Here is an 18461-nt window from a genome sequence, read left to right as displayed (position 1 = left end):
GGTGAGCAGCATTCCACTAAGCCTCTGCGCGGCTTCCTGCGGAGGCTCTGACACTGTCAGTGAGAAGAGCCTGGGTTAGTCACTGACTCAGCAAGCAGCCAGCAGCGGGCCGGGGCTGTGGCTGGGCCGGGGAGGCCAGGCGTCCCATGCAGAGAGACCAGGGCTGGCCTCAAACCCCGGAGTTCCAGGGTTCCCCCGGGGGAGGAGGTGTGGGTGCTCCTAAGCGCGGGGTTCCTCAGGGCTGTTCTCAGTCGGTCTTTTCTGGGTCGGCTTCTGAAATCGCTCTGTTCTGAAGGCCTGTGAAGCAGAAGAGGCCACAGCCGAGAAGCTGTGAGAGCTTCTGAATCATTGATGGTGATCAGGGCATCTTAAATCATATGACTCAGGACAGTCGCTGGAAGCTGGCCAGTCCCTAAAGCAGCATCCTGAGATCGTAGGAGGCATGTAGTAAACTGTTTCCTTCCTTTCGTTCTGGTTTTAAAGCTTGGGAAAGCTTGAGTTCATCTCATCACAGATGAGACCACATTCCAGGCCCCTGTCTTCCCAGGTCTGTGTGATTCGGCCTGAGACGCGGTGGCTCAGCCAGGGCTGCGGCCCACGTGCCGTGAGGGCCCCTGCTGCCCCTGCGGGAGGAGCGTCTCTGCAGCGCGTCCAGCCTCCTGGGGGGGCCGAGGGAGGGAGCCAGTCCGAGCTGGAACGGAGCTGCCACGCGGTGCACGCTCAGGCACACACGCGTGCTCACGGGGTCCTTTCAGAGCGCGCACGCTGTTTTTGTAACTCCACAGTGGTGACCGGAATGAGACTCTCCTGGGTACTGTCACGTCCTCCCGTGCTTCTAAGACTTGTTCTTACGGGCCGTGCTCGCAGGGTAGTGTATCGGCCTAAACTCACACATGAATTTAGCAGCTTGAGACGGCGCACACTGATGACCTCCCGTGGTTTCTGAGGGCAGGGATTCAGAGCAGGCGGGCCAGGGGTTTCCTGCCGAGGGTCCCTCAGGAGGCTGCAGTAGGAGCTTCAGCTGGGGCTTCCGCATCCTAAAGCCGGACCGGGCCGGATGCCTGGCTTCCAGGAGGCCCCTCCCGTGGCTCTCCTGCACGTGGGCCCCGCAGGGCTCCTGAGGCTCCTCAGTGCACGGGGGCCGGCTCCCCTCAGGAGGAGTGTGATGCCGGAGAGCGTTGGTGGAAAGTTCTAGACCCTCCTCCTCATCCTGTGACTACCTCAACGCCTTGTACACTGTGCTGTGTGCGTTTGTCTCTGAGCAGACCCTGTGGGACAGCGTGGTGTCTTCTCTGCTTTCAGTGGGTACAGGAGCCCAGGGAATTCAGTGCTGTCAGGACTGTCTGTCTGGACTCACTGAATGTTGTGGACCAGGAACAGAGTCAGTCAGCCACGTGAGTGTCTTAGATACTCAGTATTTTCCTACTGAGGTAGAGGTGCTTTTAACGATACCTCGCATTTCCTCCTGTAGATTTTGTTGTGGTTTTTTGTTTTGTTTCTTTTCGCCGCGCCGTGCAGCTCGTGTTATCATAGTTCCCCAACCAGGGATTGAACCTGGGCCCTCGGCAGTGAAAGCACAGAGTCCTAACCACTGGACCGCCGGGGAAGTCCCTGTGGTTCTTGTAGTTGTTGATAGCTGTTTTGAGGTACTGTAATTCCCATACTCTTCACCTCATCCACCTAACGCGTGCCATTGCCTGCTTTGTAGCGTATTCATTGAGTGCATTTGTCACTACTACCAATTTTAGAACATTCCATCACCCCGAGAGGAAACCCCTTCCCCATTAGCATCCTTCCCATCCCCCTCCCCAGCCCCTGACAACCAGGAACCCACTCTCTGTCTCTGTGCACTTGCCAGTTCCCCAACCAGGGATTGAACCTGGGCCCTCGGCAGTGAAAGCACAGAGTCCTAACCACTGGACCGCTGGGGAAGTCCCTGTGGTTCTTGTTGTAGTTGTTGATAGCTGTTTTGAGGTACTGTAATTCCCATACTCTTCACCTCATCCACCTAACACGTGCCATTGCCTGCTTTGTAGCGTATTCATTGAGTGCATTTGTCACTACTACCAATTTTAGAACATTCCATCACCCCGAGAGGAAACTCCTTCCCCATTAGCATCCTTCCCATCCCCCTCCCCAGCCCCTGACAACCAGGAACCCACTCTCTGTCTCTGTGCACTTGCCTGCTCTGGATGTTTCCCATCATGGATCACACCCTGTGTGTCCTTCTCCGTCTGGCTTCTCTCACTGAGCATCGTGTTCTCAGGGTCCGTCCACATTGTAGCGAGTGTCAGTGCTTCACTCTTTTTCGTGGATGGATAATATTTCAGGGTGTGGAGGGACACATTTGTTTATTCGTTCATCTGTTGATGGACATTTGGGTGGTTTCCACCTTTTGGCAGTTGTGAATCACGCCTCTGTGAACATTAATGTTCGGGTTTTTGGTGTGGTTTTTTTTTTTGGCTGCATTGGGTCTTCGTTGCTACGCGTGGGCTTTCTCAAGTTGTGAGTGGGGTCTAGTCCTTGTTGCAGTGTGTGGGCTTCTCATTGTGGTGGCTTTTCTTGTTGTGGAGTATAGGCTGTAGACATGCAGGCTTCAGTAGTTGCAGCACGCGGGCTCTGTAGTTGTGGCGCACGGGCTTCATTGCTCCACGGCATGTGGGATCTTCCCGGACCAGGGCTCAAACCTGTGTCCCCTGCATTGGCAGGTGGATTCTTAACCACTGCGCCACCAGTGAAGACCAACGTTCAGGGTTTTGTGTGGACGAATATTCTCATTTCTCTTGGGCAGACAGCCAGGAGAGGAATTGCCGGGTCGTTTGCTAACTGTTTAACCTTTGAGGAGCTGCCAGACTGTTTTCCAAACCCAGCCGTCCTCACTGTTTTCTGCCGTCTGCCAGGAAGCCTTGGGGCCGATTGTTCCCATCAGTGGTTCTTCCCCAGGGTTTCTGGGCCAGCAGTGGCGCTGATGCTGCGGGTCGGTTCCCCTGTTTCGCGAGTCGCTGGTCTGCAGGGCTGTCCTGTGCTGGACCGCACGTGCTCCATCTCCCGCCCCCGGCCTTGTCTAAGTAATATGACTTCAATGGATATTTACTGCTCCGTCCTTGGGAAGTTGGAGGATATTATTAAGGACGATAGAAGATTGTTTTTTTCCTTTGCCTTAAAAAATAAGACTGGGTAAAAGGTCACATATCGTAATTCTATTTACAAACGTCCAGAACTGGCCAATCCACAGAAACAGAGAGTGGATTAGTGTTGTCAGGGGATGGGGATGGGATTGGGGCACGTCTGCTAATGGGGTGATGGGATGTTCTGGAACTAGATAGAGGTGATGGTTGTCCAGCTATGACTGTATTAAAACCCACTGAACTGTATAGTTGAAGCAGGGGCCCATTCTGTGTGAATTATATCTCAGTAGGGCTGCTGTTGCAAAGATGAGGCTTAGGACACAAAGGGTGTTTTCAGAGTTGTGTGACCTGTTAGGACCTCTGCGCTGTGGGGGGCCCTGTCCTGGGACCTTCTGGGCGTCCGTGCCCTGGTCCGCAGGGGCTCTGCCCGCGTTGCCGTCCTCCACTGTGAAGCGTGGAAATGGTGGCCTGGGCTGAGAGGTGCAGTCGCTGTCCCGGGGCAGGGCTGGCAGCTTTGGGCCTGACCATCTCACCTCCGGCTTCAGCCCATGCTCTTCGCAGCCCCTCCTCTAGCTGTGCATCCTCTTTGAGGCCCCTCCTCACCGCGATAGAAACCTTCACTGGCGGGGCAGAGATGCAGTCTAGAGTTATAGACCGTCCACACGACGCGTCGTCCTCGCTTGGTTTCTGCGCGGTCTTGGGTTAGCTGGCCGCCAAGACCCCGGCGAAAGGCCAGAGCGACCCCCGACGTGCTCCTTGGGGATAGCGGCGAGGCCAGCCTGCCGGGCACAGTGGGGCCAGGAGAACACCGCTGTGGCTGGGAGGGAGGACCGCTGCTTGCCTTCTCCCGGTGGTTGCACGACTGGTGTTTCCCCATTTTACAGATGGAAACCGAGGCCTGCAGCGGTTCAGGGACTCAGAGCCAGGCCTGTGGCTTCCAGGCTGCAGGAGTGCCTGGGGGAAGTCCTGGGGAAGGAGGGTCGGGGGCTTAGACTCCGTCCCGGTCCCTTCCCCGCAGCCCGCTGGGCGGCAGGGCACTGCAGGAACAGGCGCTCCCGAAGCCAGCGTGTCCCACGTGGCAGGACATGGCCCCAGCGCTGTGGGTAGGGCTCTCTGGTAGGTCCCGCGGGTCGGGAAATGAGGCGGGGAGTCCTGGGGGCGGCAGCACCCGCCTCCACTGGTCGCCACCATCACCAGACGGTGGAGGGACGGCTCTAAACCCTGTCCCATTGTCTTTCAGGACAAACACCACGATGCTGCTCATGAAATCATCGAGACCATCCGGTGAGTGTGGCACCTGCTGGGGCGGGGCCTCGGGGGCGGGGCCTCGGGGTGGGCCAGTCCTGAGTTCCCAGCAGCCCCCCAGCTGTGCGCTCCCCCATTCCTCCATGCTGATCTGCGTCAGCATCGTCAGCATCGAGGAGGCTTGGGAAGCGGGACTGTGGGGTCAGGGGGTCAAGTCCTCTGAGTGTGACCCAGGACAGGTCTTGGTGCTTCGTGAGCTGGCTTCCTGTGGAAGAGGCTGGAAATCCTGAGTGGCCAGCTTCCCGAGGGACCTCCTCCCCTTTCATCTCATCACCTTGCTTTAGTCTTCTCCCGTGGGGTTTGGTGTGACCTTTGGGTTTGGGCTGCTCTTCCCTCTGTGAACCTGCCCTGTGCTGTGCAGAGGAGGCCGGGTGCCCAGGAGGCTGACCCGGGCGAGATCTGGGAGGAGGGCTGCCTGCTGTGTTTCTAGTGGGCTGTCTCCTCGCGTGGGACCTGAGGGTCCGCGATGGCCTCCAAAGTGCCCTCGGGGGCCCATGTGCGGAATCCTGCGACCGCTCTTGGCTTTAGATGCTCCACGTGTGTGACCATGGCCCTGGCATCTCGCTGCATTGTTCCTTAAAATCCTTAGCTGTGTAGCACACGCCATTATATCCACTGGAACCTGGGGCGGACGGGCTGGCAGTGCCCCAAGCAGGAGTCAGGATGGGGGTCTGGGCTGTGATGTGAGGCCCCGTCCTGCCCCTGGTGGCTGAGTGGCCTCAGACTCCCTGAGATTGTTTTCTCTGCTCTTGGGACTGAGCAGGGCCTCCCGCGGGATTGTCTGGAAGACTGAGTGAAATCATGGGTGTGAGTCTCGCAGGGTGGGCTTGTCCAGGGGTGGTGCTGAGAATTTGGGATCTACTTTTTTTGAACTGTATAGTTGAAGCAGGGGCCCATTCTGTGTGAATTATATCTCAGTAGGGCTGCTGTTGCAAAGATGAGGCTTAGGACACAAAGGGTGTTTTCAGAGTTGTGTGACCTGTTAGGACCTCTGCTCTGTGGGGGGCCCTGTCCTGGGACCTTCTGGGCGTCCGTGCCCTGGTCCGCAGGGGCTCTGCCCGCGTTGCCGTCCTCCACTGTGAAGCGTGGAAATGGTGGCCTGGGCTGAGAGGGGCAGTTGCTGTCCCGGGGCAGGGCTGGCAGCTCTGGGCCTTACCATCTCACCTCGGGCTTCAGCCCGTGCTCTTCGCGGCCCCTCCCCTCGCTGTGCATCCTCTTCGAGGCCCCTCCTCACCGCGATAGGAACCTTCACCGGCGGGGCCGAGGTGCAGTCTAGAGTTATAGACCGTCCACACGATGCGTCGTCCTCACTTGGTTTCTGCGGGGTCTTGGGTTAGCTGGCCACCAAGACCCCGGCGAAAGGCCAGAGCAACCCCCGACGTGCTCCTCGGGGATAGCGGCGAGGCCAGCCTGCCCGGCGCAGTGAGACCAGGAGAGCGCCGCTGTGGCTGGGAGGGAGGACCACTGTTTGCCCTCTCCCGGTGGTGCCACGAGTGGTATTTCCCCATTTTACAGATGGAAACCGAGGCCTGCGGTGGTTCAGGGACTCAGAGGCAGTCCTGTGGCTTCCAGGCTGCAGGAGCACCCAGGGGAAGTCCTGGGGAAGGAGGGTCTGGGGCTTCGAGTCCGTCCCACTCCCTTCCCTGCAGCCCGCTGGGTGGCAGGGCGCTGCAGGAAAAGGCTCTCCTGGAGCCAGCGTGTCCCACGTGGTAGGACTTGGCCCCAGCGCTGTGGGTGGAGCTCTCTAGTAGGTCCTGCGGGTCGGGAAATGAGACGGGGAGTCCCGGGGACTGCAGCACCGGCCTCCTCTGGTCGCCCCCATCACCGGAGCGGGGAGGGACGGCTCTGAACCCTGTCCCGTTGTCTTTCAGGACAAACCCCACGATGCTGCTCACGAAATCATCAAGACCATCCGGAGAGTGTGGCGCCTACTGGGGCGGGGCCTCGGGGTGGGCCAGTCCTGAGTTCCCAGCAGCCCCCCAGCCGTGCGCTCCCCCATTCCTCCCTGCTGATCCACGTCCGCATCGTCAGCATTGAGGAGGCTTGGGAAGCGGGGCTGTGGGGTCAGGGGTTCAAGTCCTCTGAGTGTGATCCAGGACAGGTCTTGGTGCTTCATGAGCTGGCTTCCTGTGGAAGAGTCTGGAAATCCTGAGTGGCCAGCTTCCCGAGGGACCCCTCCCTTTCCCCTCATCACCTTGCTTTACTCTTCTCTCGTGGGGTTTGGTGTGACCTTTGGGCCGCTCTTGCCTCTGTGAGCCTGCCCCGTGCTGTGCAGAGGAGGCCGGATGCCCGGGAGGCTGACCCAGGCGAGATCTGGGAGGAGGGCCGCCTGCTGTGTTCTAGTGGGCTGGCTCCTTACGTGTGACCTGAGGGTCTGCGACGGCCTCCAGAGTGCCCTCGGGGGCCCATGCGCGGAATCCTGTGACCGCTCTTCGCTTTAGAATGTTCCACATGTGTGACCGTGGCCCTGGCATCTCGCTGCACTGTGCCTTAAAATCCTTAGCTGTGTAGCCACTGCCTGGGCCACACGCCGTTATATGTGGTTGAACCTGGGGCGGCCGGGCTGGCAACAGCACAAAAGGCTGTTTGGTGCATAGGGGTGGTGCTCCCCCCTCTCTGTCCCGTCCTTCCTTCAAGAGGCGAGTATTCATAAGTTTTTTCTGTCCTGTCATATATGTATACATACATATATGTATGTATATATTACTATAGTATATTAGTATAAAATCTATCTTAGGGTTCTGCAGAGAAACAGACCCAGTGATGTCTGTGTATATGAGATTAATTTAAGCAACTGAGTCACACGACTTCAGGCTGGTGAGTCTGAAATATGCAGGACAGGCCAAGAGAGGCAGACCCAGGGAAGAGTTGATGTTGTAGCTCAAGTCTAAAGGCAGTCTGGAGGCAGAATTTTATCTATACACATACAGGTTAATTCCATATAATATAGTGCAGAGGGGTTCTGTGTCGTTTACCCAACTTCCTCCAATGGTGACGTCTCACACAACTGTACTAGCAAAACCAGAAAATGGACATCGGCATAATCTACAGACTTTATTCACTGTGCATGTATGGTCACGTGTATGCACGCATGCATTCTTGTCACCTCCACCTCAAACAAGACATAGACCGGTTTCATCACCACAATATTTTTATCCCTCTTAAATACATAAATACAGATATCCTGGAGATGGCAAGTGTTGTGAACTTAGGGAAGTAGTGTACTAAGGTATTCATCAGAGAAGAGCCGGTGTCCAGTTTAGGTTGTCATCATCACTTCCTGATGTGAATCCCAAATTACTACTTTGGTTTTTTTCTAGTATTAACAAATTCCTGACATGAGGTGGATCTTTGACTTACGTAGCATCACTAGATGACCTCTAGTGCGCAGACATGTGCCGGGCCAGCTCCTGGGCCTCTCTTTGTTTTGAGGGTGGTGGGGCATCAACACCAGACTGAAGGTTGCCCAGATCTCCCCCAAACCGAGATTACCCCCCAACCCCTGTTTTTAACCACGTCAAATGTATTTATTTAATACTTTGGCTCATGCTTTTGGTTTTGATCTTCTTTTGAAAGATTGTTTTTCTCTTTTTCCCTTCTCTCCACGTAGGAGGAAAAGTGACATAGAGTTATATCCAGAGAACGGTAAGAATAATAAACCTTTTTGTTCTGTGCAATATGTCATCTTGATGACTGAAACTACTTTTCTGAAATCTTTTAAAAAGAAGACCTTTATAGTGAGTTGCCAGGGTGACCATAGATAGCTTAAGGATGCTGGGTTTGCAGTCAAGATTCAGGTAGAATTGTCTTACAAAGAGTGAATTGGGGGCAAATGGCAGTTATCAGAACTAGATCTAAAGGTTGTATTAAATATTAAATGTTGAGCTCGGAGCAGCGGCGGCGCGGGCTTCCGCTGTCCCCTGGCTGAGGACCTTCCGCTCCCCCTCGGTCCCGCGCGGGCTCCGAATCCTGTCCGCGGCAGGGGCCAGCGGCCCCTCCCCTCCCCTCCGAGGATAGAAGATGAGCTTCCTCTTTAGTAGCCGCTCTTCTAAAACATTCAAACCAAAGAAGAATATCCCTGAAGGATCTCATCAGTATGAACTCTTAAAACATGCAGAAGCAACTCTAGGAAGTGGGAATCTGAGACAAGCGGTTATGTTGCCAGAGGGAGAGGCCCTCAATGAATGGATTGCGGTTAACACTGTGGATTTCTTCAACCAGATCAACATGTTATATGGAACTATCACAGAATTCTGCACTGAAGCAAGCTGTCCAGTCATGTCTGCAGGTCCAAGATATGAATATCATTGGGCAGATGGTACTAATATTAAAAAGCCAATCAAATGTTCTGCACCAAAATACATTGACTATTTGATGACTTGGGTTCAGGATCAACTTGATGATGAAACTCTTTTTCCTTCTAAAATTGGTGTCCCATTTCCTAAAAACTTCATGTCTGTGGCAAAGACCATTCTAAAGTGTCTGTTCAGGGTTTATGCCCATATTTATCACCAGCACTTTGATTCTGTGATGCAGCTGCAGGAGGAGGCCCACCTCAACACCTCCTTTAAGCACTTTATTTTCTTTGTTCAGGAGTTTAATCTGATTGATAGGCATGAGTTGGCACCTCTTCAGGAATTAATTGAGAAGCTTGGATCGAAAGACAGATAAATTTTTCTTCTAGAACAGTTACCCTCTTGCTTCATCTACTGCTAAAGCTATCTCGTTGCTTTCTGTTATAGACTAGTGATACAAACTTTAAGAAAACAAGATAAAAAGACACCTATTGTCTGTGTCTACTGATAAAATTGTCCCAAAGGTAGGTTGGCCTAATACCTCCAGAGTGAGAAATTCAGGACACAGCTGAATCTGAGGCACTGTGTGACCACTGCAGTTACTGCCATAGAGCCATACTTGGTTGTAGAATGTGAGGACTAACCTGTAGTTTATTAATTTACTTATTCTTTTACTGAAGAAGATGATTGACTCTGTTTCAGGTGACAGCATGATGGATATTAAGAATTTCCAATAATTTATTATCAGGTTTCCAGAACAAATTTCCTAATAATGCAATCACAGATCAGTTTTATTCTGCTTTTATTTTACAAATAGAAGAGGTGTTCTAAAATTTCCTTAAGATTTAGAACATTTGTGTCACTTTGGATAACCTTGTAGTTTGAAGTTTGTATGCTAGTGTTTTTATAGGTAAGATTATATATATATATATTTTTTCAAAATCCATGATTGCAGTTTAAATCATCATATGACATGTGGTATGGAAGTAACCAAAGTTATTTCTAAAAGGACTTTATTTTTTAATTTTTATTTTAATCTTTATTTGGGATTTTATTCACATAAACCTATCTAAATTTTTAGTATGTGTGTATCAAATAATTTTTTTAAGGCACCTAAGGATCGTCTTGCAGATTTTTATTTTGAAATGCTTCATTCAGATTAATTTTAATATGTAGGTTTTGGCTGAGAAAAGGAAAACTTCCAAAAAATTATGACAAATTTGGGTCTCAAAAACCATTATTTTCATTCATATTTGTTTCAGAGGCCTTAAAATTTAGATAGGAGAATGGAAGAAAGTACTCAGAGTACTTGACTATTTTATTTTGAGTTTTCCTTTAAAAAGAAACTACTTTTATACGTTTTTATTGTGACTTGAGACTTAGTTAAGTGTAGTGTAGAAATGCACGAACCTTATCCCAATAAGGGTAAAACGTAAGGAAAACCACAATAAAAAACCTTGAAGGTGTACACGTTTTATAACCCCCCAAAAAAAAAATTAAATGTTGAGGTAATATGTGCCTTTCAGGGCTCCTGAGATGAAGATTGATTTGGGGGGGTGGGGGTAGGAAGGAAGACCTTTTGAAAACTGCCTCCACGGGAGGAGTCTGTGAAAGTCATCCTTAGGCTGTGTGATTTTGCTTGACAGAGTTGCTGGACCGCTCCCTGCAGAAGAACCGGGAAGAGTAAGGCCAGGAACACACGTGGAAGAAGAAGAAAGAGATGATAAAGTAAAGCCTGGTCACCTCCAGGTTTGTCACTTTCACCTTAATCTCAGAACCCATTTGGATTTAGGAAGGTGGGTCAGGGTGTGGGGAGCATGTAAGAACAGAATGACTTTCACTAATGATCCAAAGGACCTTGGATTTAGCTAAAATGCTCTTCAAAGTCATTTTTCTGCTGGTTCTCTATGTGGAAGGTGTGGCTCTGGTGATATCAGCGGTAGGCCTGGAAGTCAGCTGGACCTCTGCTACTTGATCAGTCAGTCACAGAGCTTCAGTCTGTCCCCTCTCCTGCCTGCCTCTCCTGCCCATGAGGTCTTTGTGAAGACCTCATTTCAAACACATGAGCTGCTCAAGTGCTCTAGTATCATCCAGGTATAAAGTTGCATTCTTAACTGAGATCAGACCAGTTCTTTCCCCAGACCTCCAGCTCCTTTGTAAAATCAGAGTTTCAGGTTCTGTGAAATACAGATGTACCCACTGAACCCCCATGGAGGGGGTAGGAGAAGGGATTGGGGATCTGATACTGTAAGCTTTACCATTAGACAGCACTGCCCCATATGACAAACGGCTGACATTGGTCGGGCACAGGTGGTAGAACAATATCACGTCCCTTTTGGTTTGAATAAGACGTTGATTAGAAGTTTCAGCTCAGCAGAGGGGCAGCACCCTGGGTGGGGACTGGGCCTCCACCATCTATGGCTCTTCCCCTCCAGCACCCAGGCTAGGTACTCAGTTACCAGCAGCCCAGAGGGCAGGAACAGAGCTCTGCCAGGCTGGCCTTCCCAGAGGGCAAGTGTAAGCAGCACAGCCAGGAATGTGAGCTACAGGCTTTGCTGGGTTGTCGGGAAGGAGGGCGACGTCTGGCTAGCACAGCCAGGAATGTGAGCGACAGGCTTTGCTGGGTTGTCGGGAAGGAGGGCGACATCTGGCTCGGCACGGCTAGAGTCAGCTCTGGCCTCCCCTCGGACACGGGCACTGGGCCCCCTGGTCTCAGCCTCACACAGGTCTCCAAAGCCCTTTCCTCAGGATGGCGCTCAGACCCTCCACCCAGCCCATCCTCCCGCCCCAAACACCAGCAGTTCCTCTCAGCCCTTAGCAACAGGGACTTTTCAGCACCGTGTATTTCGTCTGCTCTCTGCGATGCGCTGGAACGTTCCTTTGGGCTAAACGTGCCTCAGCTGTCCACGGCACCCGACACACTTGGCGACTCCGCCTGACCCGGGAGTGCCCTGGGCCCCAGGGACAGGGTCCCTCCTTCCTGACCACCCCCTCATGGGAGTGCTGAGACCGGTCAGCACCCAGCCCTGGGAGCTCCGTGTCCCCTCCTCGTAAGTGACTGCGAGTCAAGCTCCCCACGGATCCCCTCCCCCCTGGTCTCCCTCCCTCCAGGGCCGCTTCGTGCCCGGTGCCAGTCGCCCCTCCTCAGGGGGTAGGAGACCCGGGCCGACTCCGCTCCACTGACCTGCCTCTGCCCGTCCACTACGTGGCCGAACAGCCAGTAGGTGTCGGGGAAGCCCCGAGGGCGGCGCCCTCCTGCCCGCACCCTCACGATGCGTGGAGCCCGCGGCCCGGGGGGCAAGAGGCGCGACGGGGGTGGGAAGGAGACGGGGCCACGGGAAGCCCACTCCGGCCCGGGGCGCAGAGGCAGGAGGCAGCGAGGAGGGCCGGCCCAGCCGCGAAGCCCGTGCCTCCGCCCCTCCCGGGCCCGAGCCCTCAGACCTCCCTGCCGGCCCCTGGGCTCAGGGTGGCTGATGGGCGCGCCGAAGAAGCCATCCTGCTCGAGCCGTCTTAGAGGCCGGCCCAGGCATGTGCCTGTTCCCAGCGTGGGGCGCGCACCGGGGCATGAGGGTGTGGAGCCGTCCAGCCGCAGGTCACAGGCATTGCCTGTTGGAAGGGAGGGCTGCCATGGGGCTGTGCCAAGGGAAGGGGAGGATGGATCCGCCCACAGTCCCCGTTTGCCAGGCAGAACTTCATCGCGGACCCTGTTCTCAGCAGCCTTGCGCAGCAGGGACACCCAGGCCTGGCGAGTCTGCGCCCCACCCAGGGCCGCTGGGTTCCTGTGCGGCAGCCCCGACATCTCCTGCTGAGAAACCCCAGAAACCTTGCTCCTTCCCCCGAGCCTACCGCAGCGCTGCAGAGCGCAGGGGGGCTGGGGGCTTCACCCCAAACTTGAGGAAGCCATACCTGGGGGCCGGGGAACAAGCGCGGGTCCCACCTTCCCCGCAGGAGCAGACCCCGCGGAGGGTCTATCTTTTGGAAATAAATTTAGACTAACAGGTTTTACACACAATCTTAGAGCTGGGAAAAGTCCTTTGCGTCATTCACGCAGCTTCATAAGATTTTTTTTTAATGAGAAGATGGATTTCCTTGAGCAAGAGTGAATTTCCAGGGATGGGTCCCTGGATACCAAGGACTGTTCTGGGGAAGGAAGATGAACCTATTCTGTGAACGCCTTATAGAAATTATTCTATATTGTAGTTCTCTCTGGAAACACATGTACTGTTGATCTTTGTAGCAGCCCTTAACATCCTCAAGAGAAGCTCTCGGGCTTCCCTGGTGGCGCAGTGGTTGAGAGTCTGCCTGCCGATTCAGGGGACACGGGTTCGTGCCCAGGTCCGGGAAGATCCCACATGGCCTGAAGCGGCTGGGCCCGTGAGCCATGGCCGCTGAGCCTGTGCGTCTGGAGCCTGTGCTCCGCAACGGGAGAGGCCACAACAGTGAGAGGTCCGTGAACCACACACACACACACAAAAAACACACAAAAAAACTCATTTCCCCATTAGTACTTGGTATAGACTGAATATTTGGGTTCCCCCAGCATTCACATGTTGACACCCTACCTCCAATGTGATGGTATTAGAAGGTGGATCTTTTGGGAGGTGATTAGGATTTCATGAGGTCATCGGGATGGAGCCCTCATGATGAGATTCTTACCCTTGTGAGAGTCATGAGAGAGCTGGCTTTTTCTCTCTGCTCTCTGCCCAGTGAGGACACAATGAGAAGTGGACAGTCTGCAACCTGGAAGAGAGTCCTCACCAGAAGGCGATGATCCCGGCACCTAGACTTCAGACTTCCAGCCCCCAGGACTGAGAAATACATTTTTGTTGTTTACAAGCCCACACCCCGCCCCGTTTATGGTACTTTGTGACAACAGCCCAAACTGACTTAGCACTCTTTTCTTCAAGTCAATCGAAGAATTTGTGGAGCCCATCCATTTTATGATACAATTTCCCAAGTAACCAATATTCTCTCTATACACTCTGATTTGTCAACTTTTTTATTTATCAAAATTGTTATAAAAAGAGCTTCCATATTTTTTCCTAATACATTGTTTCCAACCCAAGTTGTCACTATAATGGTTCTATGATATTAATAATTTGAGCCCTAATACCCTGCTTAAAATAATCATTTATTTGTCTTATGAATAAGTTCAGGGTTCAAATGCAAAAGTTTTAAAAGGACATACTGTGTAAAACATCTATGTCATCCCTCTGAAGGAAAGAAGGAGGGAAGAAAGGAAGGAAGGAAAAAGCATTGAATTTGCCCTGTTTAGCTGCCACTTCCTAAGGGAAGCCCTTTCCAACTCCAGACCCCCAGCCATCACAAATAAGCTCCCATGGGACACTGTCCATACTGTTGCACGTCATGTTTCCTGAAAAGCTGATTCTGAGACAAGGACAGACTTCCAGCAAGTTTCTTGGGGTGTGTTTTTTGGGAGAAACAGAATTACCATATGACTCAGCAATTCCACTCTTAAATCACTGAAACATACACTCAAATCTACGTACACACGTTTTCTTGAGGTGTGTTTTTTGGGAGAAACATAGAATTATCATATGACTCAGCAATTCCACTCTTAAATCACTGAAACATACACTCAAATCTACGTACACACGTTTATAGCAGCACTATTCACAGTAGAAAAATCATGGAAATAACCCAAATGTCCATCAATGGATGAATGAATAAACAAATTGTGGTATATACATACAGTGGAATAGTAATTCAGTCATAAAAAGGAATGGAGCAATTAAATATCAGTTACATGACCAAAAACATGTTTTAAGGAATGAAATACTAATACCTATTACAGTGTGGATGACTCTCACAAACATCATGCTAAGTGAAAGATGCCAGACACAGAGGTCATACGTTGTATGATTCCATTTATCTGAAATATCCAGAATAAGTAAATCCCTAGAGAAGGTGGTCTCCAGGGCCTGGTAGAGAGAGCGAAGTAGTATCTTCTTAATGGGTACAGAGTTTCCTTTTGGGGTGATAAAAATGTCTGTGGGAAAAAATTTTTTTAATTGGAAAATGATTGATTAAAAACAGAAGTCTATGGGGTATTTCTTGGTACTGTCTTTCCCAGTTTTGACAGTAAATGGTCAAGTACAGCAGCTGTGGTTTGAGAAAGAAATGATGACCAGGGCTCAGAACACTCACTCAGGGACGAGCGTGAGGGTCACCCCACCAAGTAAGCCATCCATTTTAGCCGAGATATTATCCAAGGATGAGGGGAATTGAGAATGGATAGCACAGGAGGGAGACAATGACTATCAGTTGTGGCCTTGAGGCCACCTACAGTAACAGAGGCTATAGTTCGACCCACTGACCCTCCTTTCAGTAGTAGTTCATCTCACTCACCCTCTCCACTAAAAACGATCCGTGGAAACTATGAAAGAGTTGTTTCCAGAACTTATGCAAAGACGTTGATCCAAGTAAAGGCAACAAAAGCAAAAATAAACAAGTGGGGCTATATCCAACTAAAAAGCACAACAAAGGAAACCAACAACAAAATGAAAAGGCAACCTACAGAATGGGAGAAAATTTTTACAAATCATATCCTATAAAGGGTTAGTATTCAAATTACATGAAGAACTCAATACCAAAAAAACAGAAAAAATATCCAACTAAGAAATGGGCAGAGGATCTGAATAGACATTTTTACCAAGAAGATACAGAGATGGCCAGCAGATCGTTAAAAAGGCACCTAAAATCACTAATGAGCAGAGAAATGCAAATCAAACCACAAAGAGATGTCACCTCATACCTGTTAGAATGGCTAATATCAAAAACAGGAACTAACAAGTGTTGGCAAGGGTGTGGAGGAAAGGGAAGCCTTGTGCACTGTTGGTAGGAATGTAAATTGTTGCAGCCAGTATGGAAAACAGTATGGAGGTCCCCAAAAACTTAAAAATAGAACTATCATACGATCCAGCAATTCCACTACTTGGTATTTGTATGAAGGAAACAAACTTTATTTCAAAATGAAATCTGCACCCCCATATTCATTGCAGCATTATTTACAATAGCCAAGACTTGGAAACCCCTGTGTTCATCGATGGATAAATGCATAAAGGACATTAGGCATATATATATGCTAAATTATTTATATATATAAATATATATATATATACACATACATAAAATTCCGAAAGAAACTCTAATTCAAAATGAAATCTGTACCACCATATTCATTGCAGCATTATTTACAGTAGCCAAGGCTTGGAAACCCCTGTGTTCATCGATGGATAAATGGATAAAGGACATTAGGCATGTATATATGCTAAATTATTTATATATATATATACACATAAAATTCAGCCATGAGAAAGAAACAAATCCTGCCATTTCTGGCAACATGAATGGACCGTGAGGGTGTTATGCTAGGTAAAATATGTCAGAGAAAGAAAAATCCTGTATGATCTCACTTCATATGGAATTTTTAAAAAAGCTCATAGATACATAGACTGGTGGTTACCAGAGGCAGGGGGTGGAGGGTGGCTGAAATGGGTAAAGGTGGTTAATATGTACAAACTGCCAGTGATGAAATAAGTCCTGGGGATGTGACTGTAGTTAATAATATCGTATTGCATATTTAAAAGTTGCTAAGAGAGTAGATCTTAAAAGTTCTCATCACAAGAAAAAAAGATTTCTACCATGTCTGGTAATGGATGTGAACTAGGCATACTGTGGTGATCATTTTTTAAATTGAAGTATAGTTGATTTACAGTATTATATTGTAATAATATATTAGAACACAGTGATTCAATATTTTTATAGATTATACTCCATTTAAAGTTATTATAAAACATTGGTGGGCTTCCCTCGTGGCACAGTGGTTGAGAGTCCACCTGCCGATGCAGGGGGCACGGGTTCGTGCCCCGGTCCGGGAGGATCCCACATGCCACGGAGCGGATGGGCTCATGAGCCATGGCCGCTGAGCCTGCGCGTCCGGAGCCTTTGCTTCGCAACGAGAGGCCACAACAGTGAGAGGCCCGTGTACCGCAAAAAAAAAAAAAAAAAAAAAAAAAAAAAAAAAAAAAAGAAATGGCTGTATAGTTGATTTACAGTATTATATTGTAATAACAATATATTAGAACACAGTGATTCAATATTTTTATAGATTATACTCCATTTAAAGTTATTATAAAACATTGGTGGGCTTCCCTGGTGGCAAAGTGGTTGAGAGTCCGCCTGCCGATGCAGGAGACCCGGGTTCGTGCCCTGGTCCGGGAAGATCCCACATGCCGCGGAGCAGCTGGGCCCGTGAGCCATGGCCTCTGAGCCTGCGTGTCCGGAGCCTGTGCTCCGCAGCAGGAGAGGCCACAACAGTGAGAGGCCCGTGTATGGCAAAAAACAACAACAACAAACTTTGGCTGTCCTTATAGCTTATTTATTTTATGCATAGCAGTTTGTGCCTCTTCATCCCCTCCCCTACCCCTATCTTGTCCCTCCCCCCTTCCCTCTTCCCACTGGTAACCACTGCTTTGATGTCTATATCTGCGTTCATTTCCTTTCTGTTACATTTATTCTTTTTTTAGATTCCACATACGAGTGATAACATACCGTATTTGTCTTTCTCTGTTTGACTTATTTCACTAAGCATAATAGTGTTGCAGCAAAAATAGAAATGAAGTTTTTTCTTTCCTGAAAATAAGGAAAGTAAAGGGGACAGTGAACAGGCTAGAGAAGACACATAAAGTGGCCTGAAAGGGTTAATCGATCCTAGTTTTATTTAAACTGTTACTAATCTGTAGTGTCTGTCACTAGATTTATGTTTCACAAAGCTAAATTACATTCTGTTCCTATCACTCCCTAGGTGTCTATGTCAATTACATTCTGCATCTGGTGCTTAAGCTCCCCTGCACTCTCTTGTAGCAAATCACCCTGTGTAGCTGTTTGCATTTCAGGAAGCAGATGGCAGTCAGATAACACAGAGGCAATGAACCCAATTACCGGTCCGCCGGACCCAGTTACCGGACTGCCTGACGCCAGCGATGCCGGTTTTGAAATAATGCAACAAGAAGAAGAATGCAGGACCTTGACCACTTTGATCCTTATTACTACTCCCTGGACTGCGGTGGCCGCCCGAGGGGCCAGGAGGCCACCCGGGGCCTCCAGGCCTGTGTGGGCATCCTGTCTGCAGCCAGCGTCCCCGAGGCCGCGCTGGGCCCATAATCACTCAGTGAGGCTGCGCCGCGACAGCGCGGCAGACTTTTTCTGGCGCTGTGAGGACCTGTGCGCATCTCAGGATTGGGTGCCTCTGCCCGATGTGCGCTCCTTCTTGCGGGAGGGCCTGCTGGAATTCCAACGCCCACTGCCTCCGCGGGGTGGACTGGACGCCGCCCCTGAGAATCCTCTGCCCCTGATCTGTATGCAGAGCTTCTTCCAGCCATGGCTTGGCGAGGCGGCTTTGTACTTCCAGCTTCCAGGGGCTCTCGTGTCGGCGCTGTGAAGCGGGGTTTTTACATGGTGCAAGGTGGAAGGTGGGCATTAGAACCGGTGCCCAGTGCCCGGGTGTGCGTGCACTAGATGGGGCGTGCGGACTAGGACACCTGCCAGCTCGGTGACCCCGGCCGGCCGAGTGCCTTAAGGCTTCCAGGTCTCAGTGTTCTCATCTGTAGCACGGGCTGAACAGGACTCACTCTCTGTGGCGGTTACAAGGTCGCACTCTGTTAATGCTTGTAGACTCTACAATGTAGAACACTTAGCACAGTTTGGAGCA

The 18461-nt window shown here is 50.7% G+C and overlaps 2 protein-coding genes across 2 annotated transcripts; both read left to right on the top strand.

The window, feature by feature from the left end:
* Window positions 1–8300: 8300 nt before the first annotated feature.
* Window positions 8301–9648, top strand: LOC112062700 (MOB kinase activator 1A). Its single transcript, XM_024117670.3, has one exon. It carries the CDS (start codon window positions 8454–8456, stop codon window positions 9102–9104), a length of 651 nt encoding a protein of 216 aa, XP_023973438.1. The 5' UTR covers window positions 8301–8453; the 3' UTR covers window positions 9105–9648.
* A 1911-nt stretch (window positions 9649–11559) lies between these two features.
* LOC129391491 (uncharacterized) lies at window positions 11560–18386 on the top strand. Its single transcript, XM_055079491.1, has 2 exons — window positions 11560–11778; window positions 17556–18386. The coding sequence occupies exon 2, from the start codon at window positions 17562–17564 to the stop codon at window positions 18189–18191; it is 630 nt and encodes a 209-aa protein (XP_054935466.1). The 5' UTR covers window positions 11560–11778; window positions 17556–17561; the 3' UTR covers window positions 18192–18386.
* The last annotated feature ends 75 nt before the right edge of the window (window positions 18387–18461 follow it).

Source organism: Physeter macrocephalus, chromosome 18 (assembly GCF_002837175.3).
Source record: "Physeter macrocephalus isolate SW-GA chromosome 18, ASM283717v5, whole genome shotgun sequence".
Lineage (NCBI taxonomy): Eukaryota > Metazoa > Chordata > Mammalia > Artiodactyla > Physeteridae > Physeter > Physeter macrocephalus.
This window is presented reverse-complemented; position numbering and strand designations above follow the sequence as displayed.

What these genes read in the sequence shown, in the direction of transcription:
- LOC129391491 (XM_055079491.1), top strand. Translation starts at nt 17,562, where the DNA reads ATGTCAATTACATTCTGCATCTGGTGCTTAAGCTCCCCTGCACTCTCT.
- LOC112062700 (XM_024117670.3), top strand. Translation starts at nt 8,454, where the DNA reads ATGAGCTTCCTCTTTAGTAGCCGCTCTTCTAAAACATTCAAACCAAAG.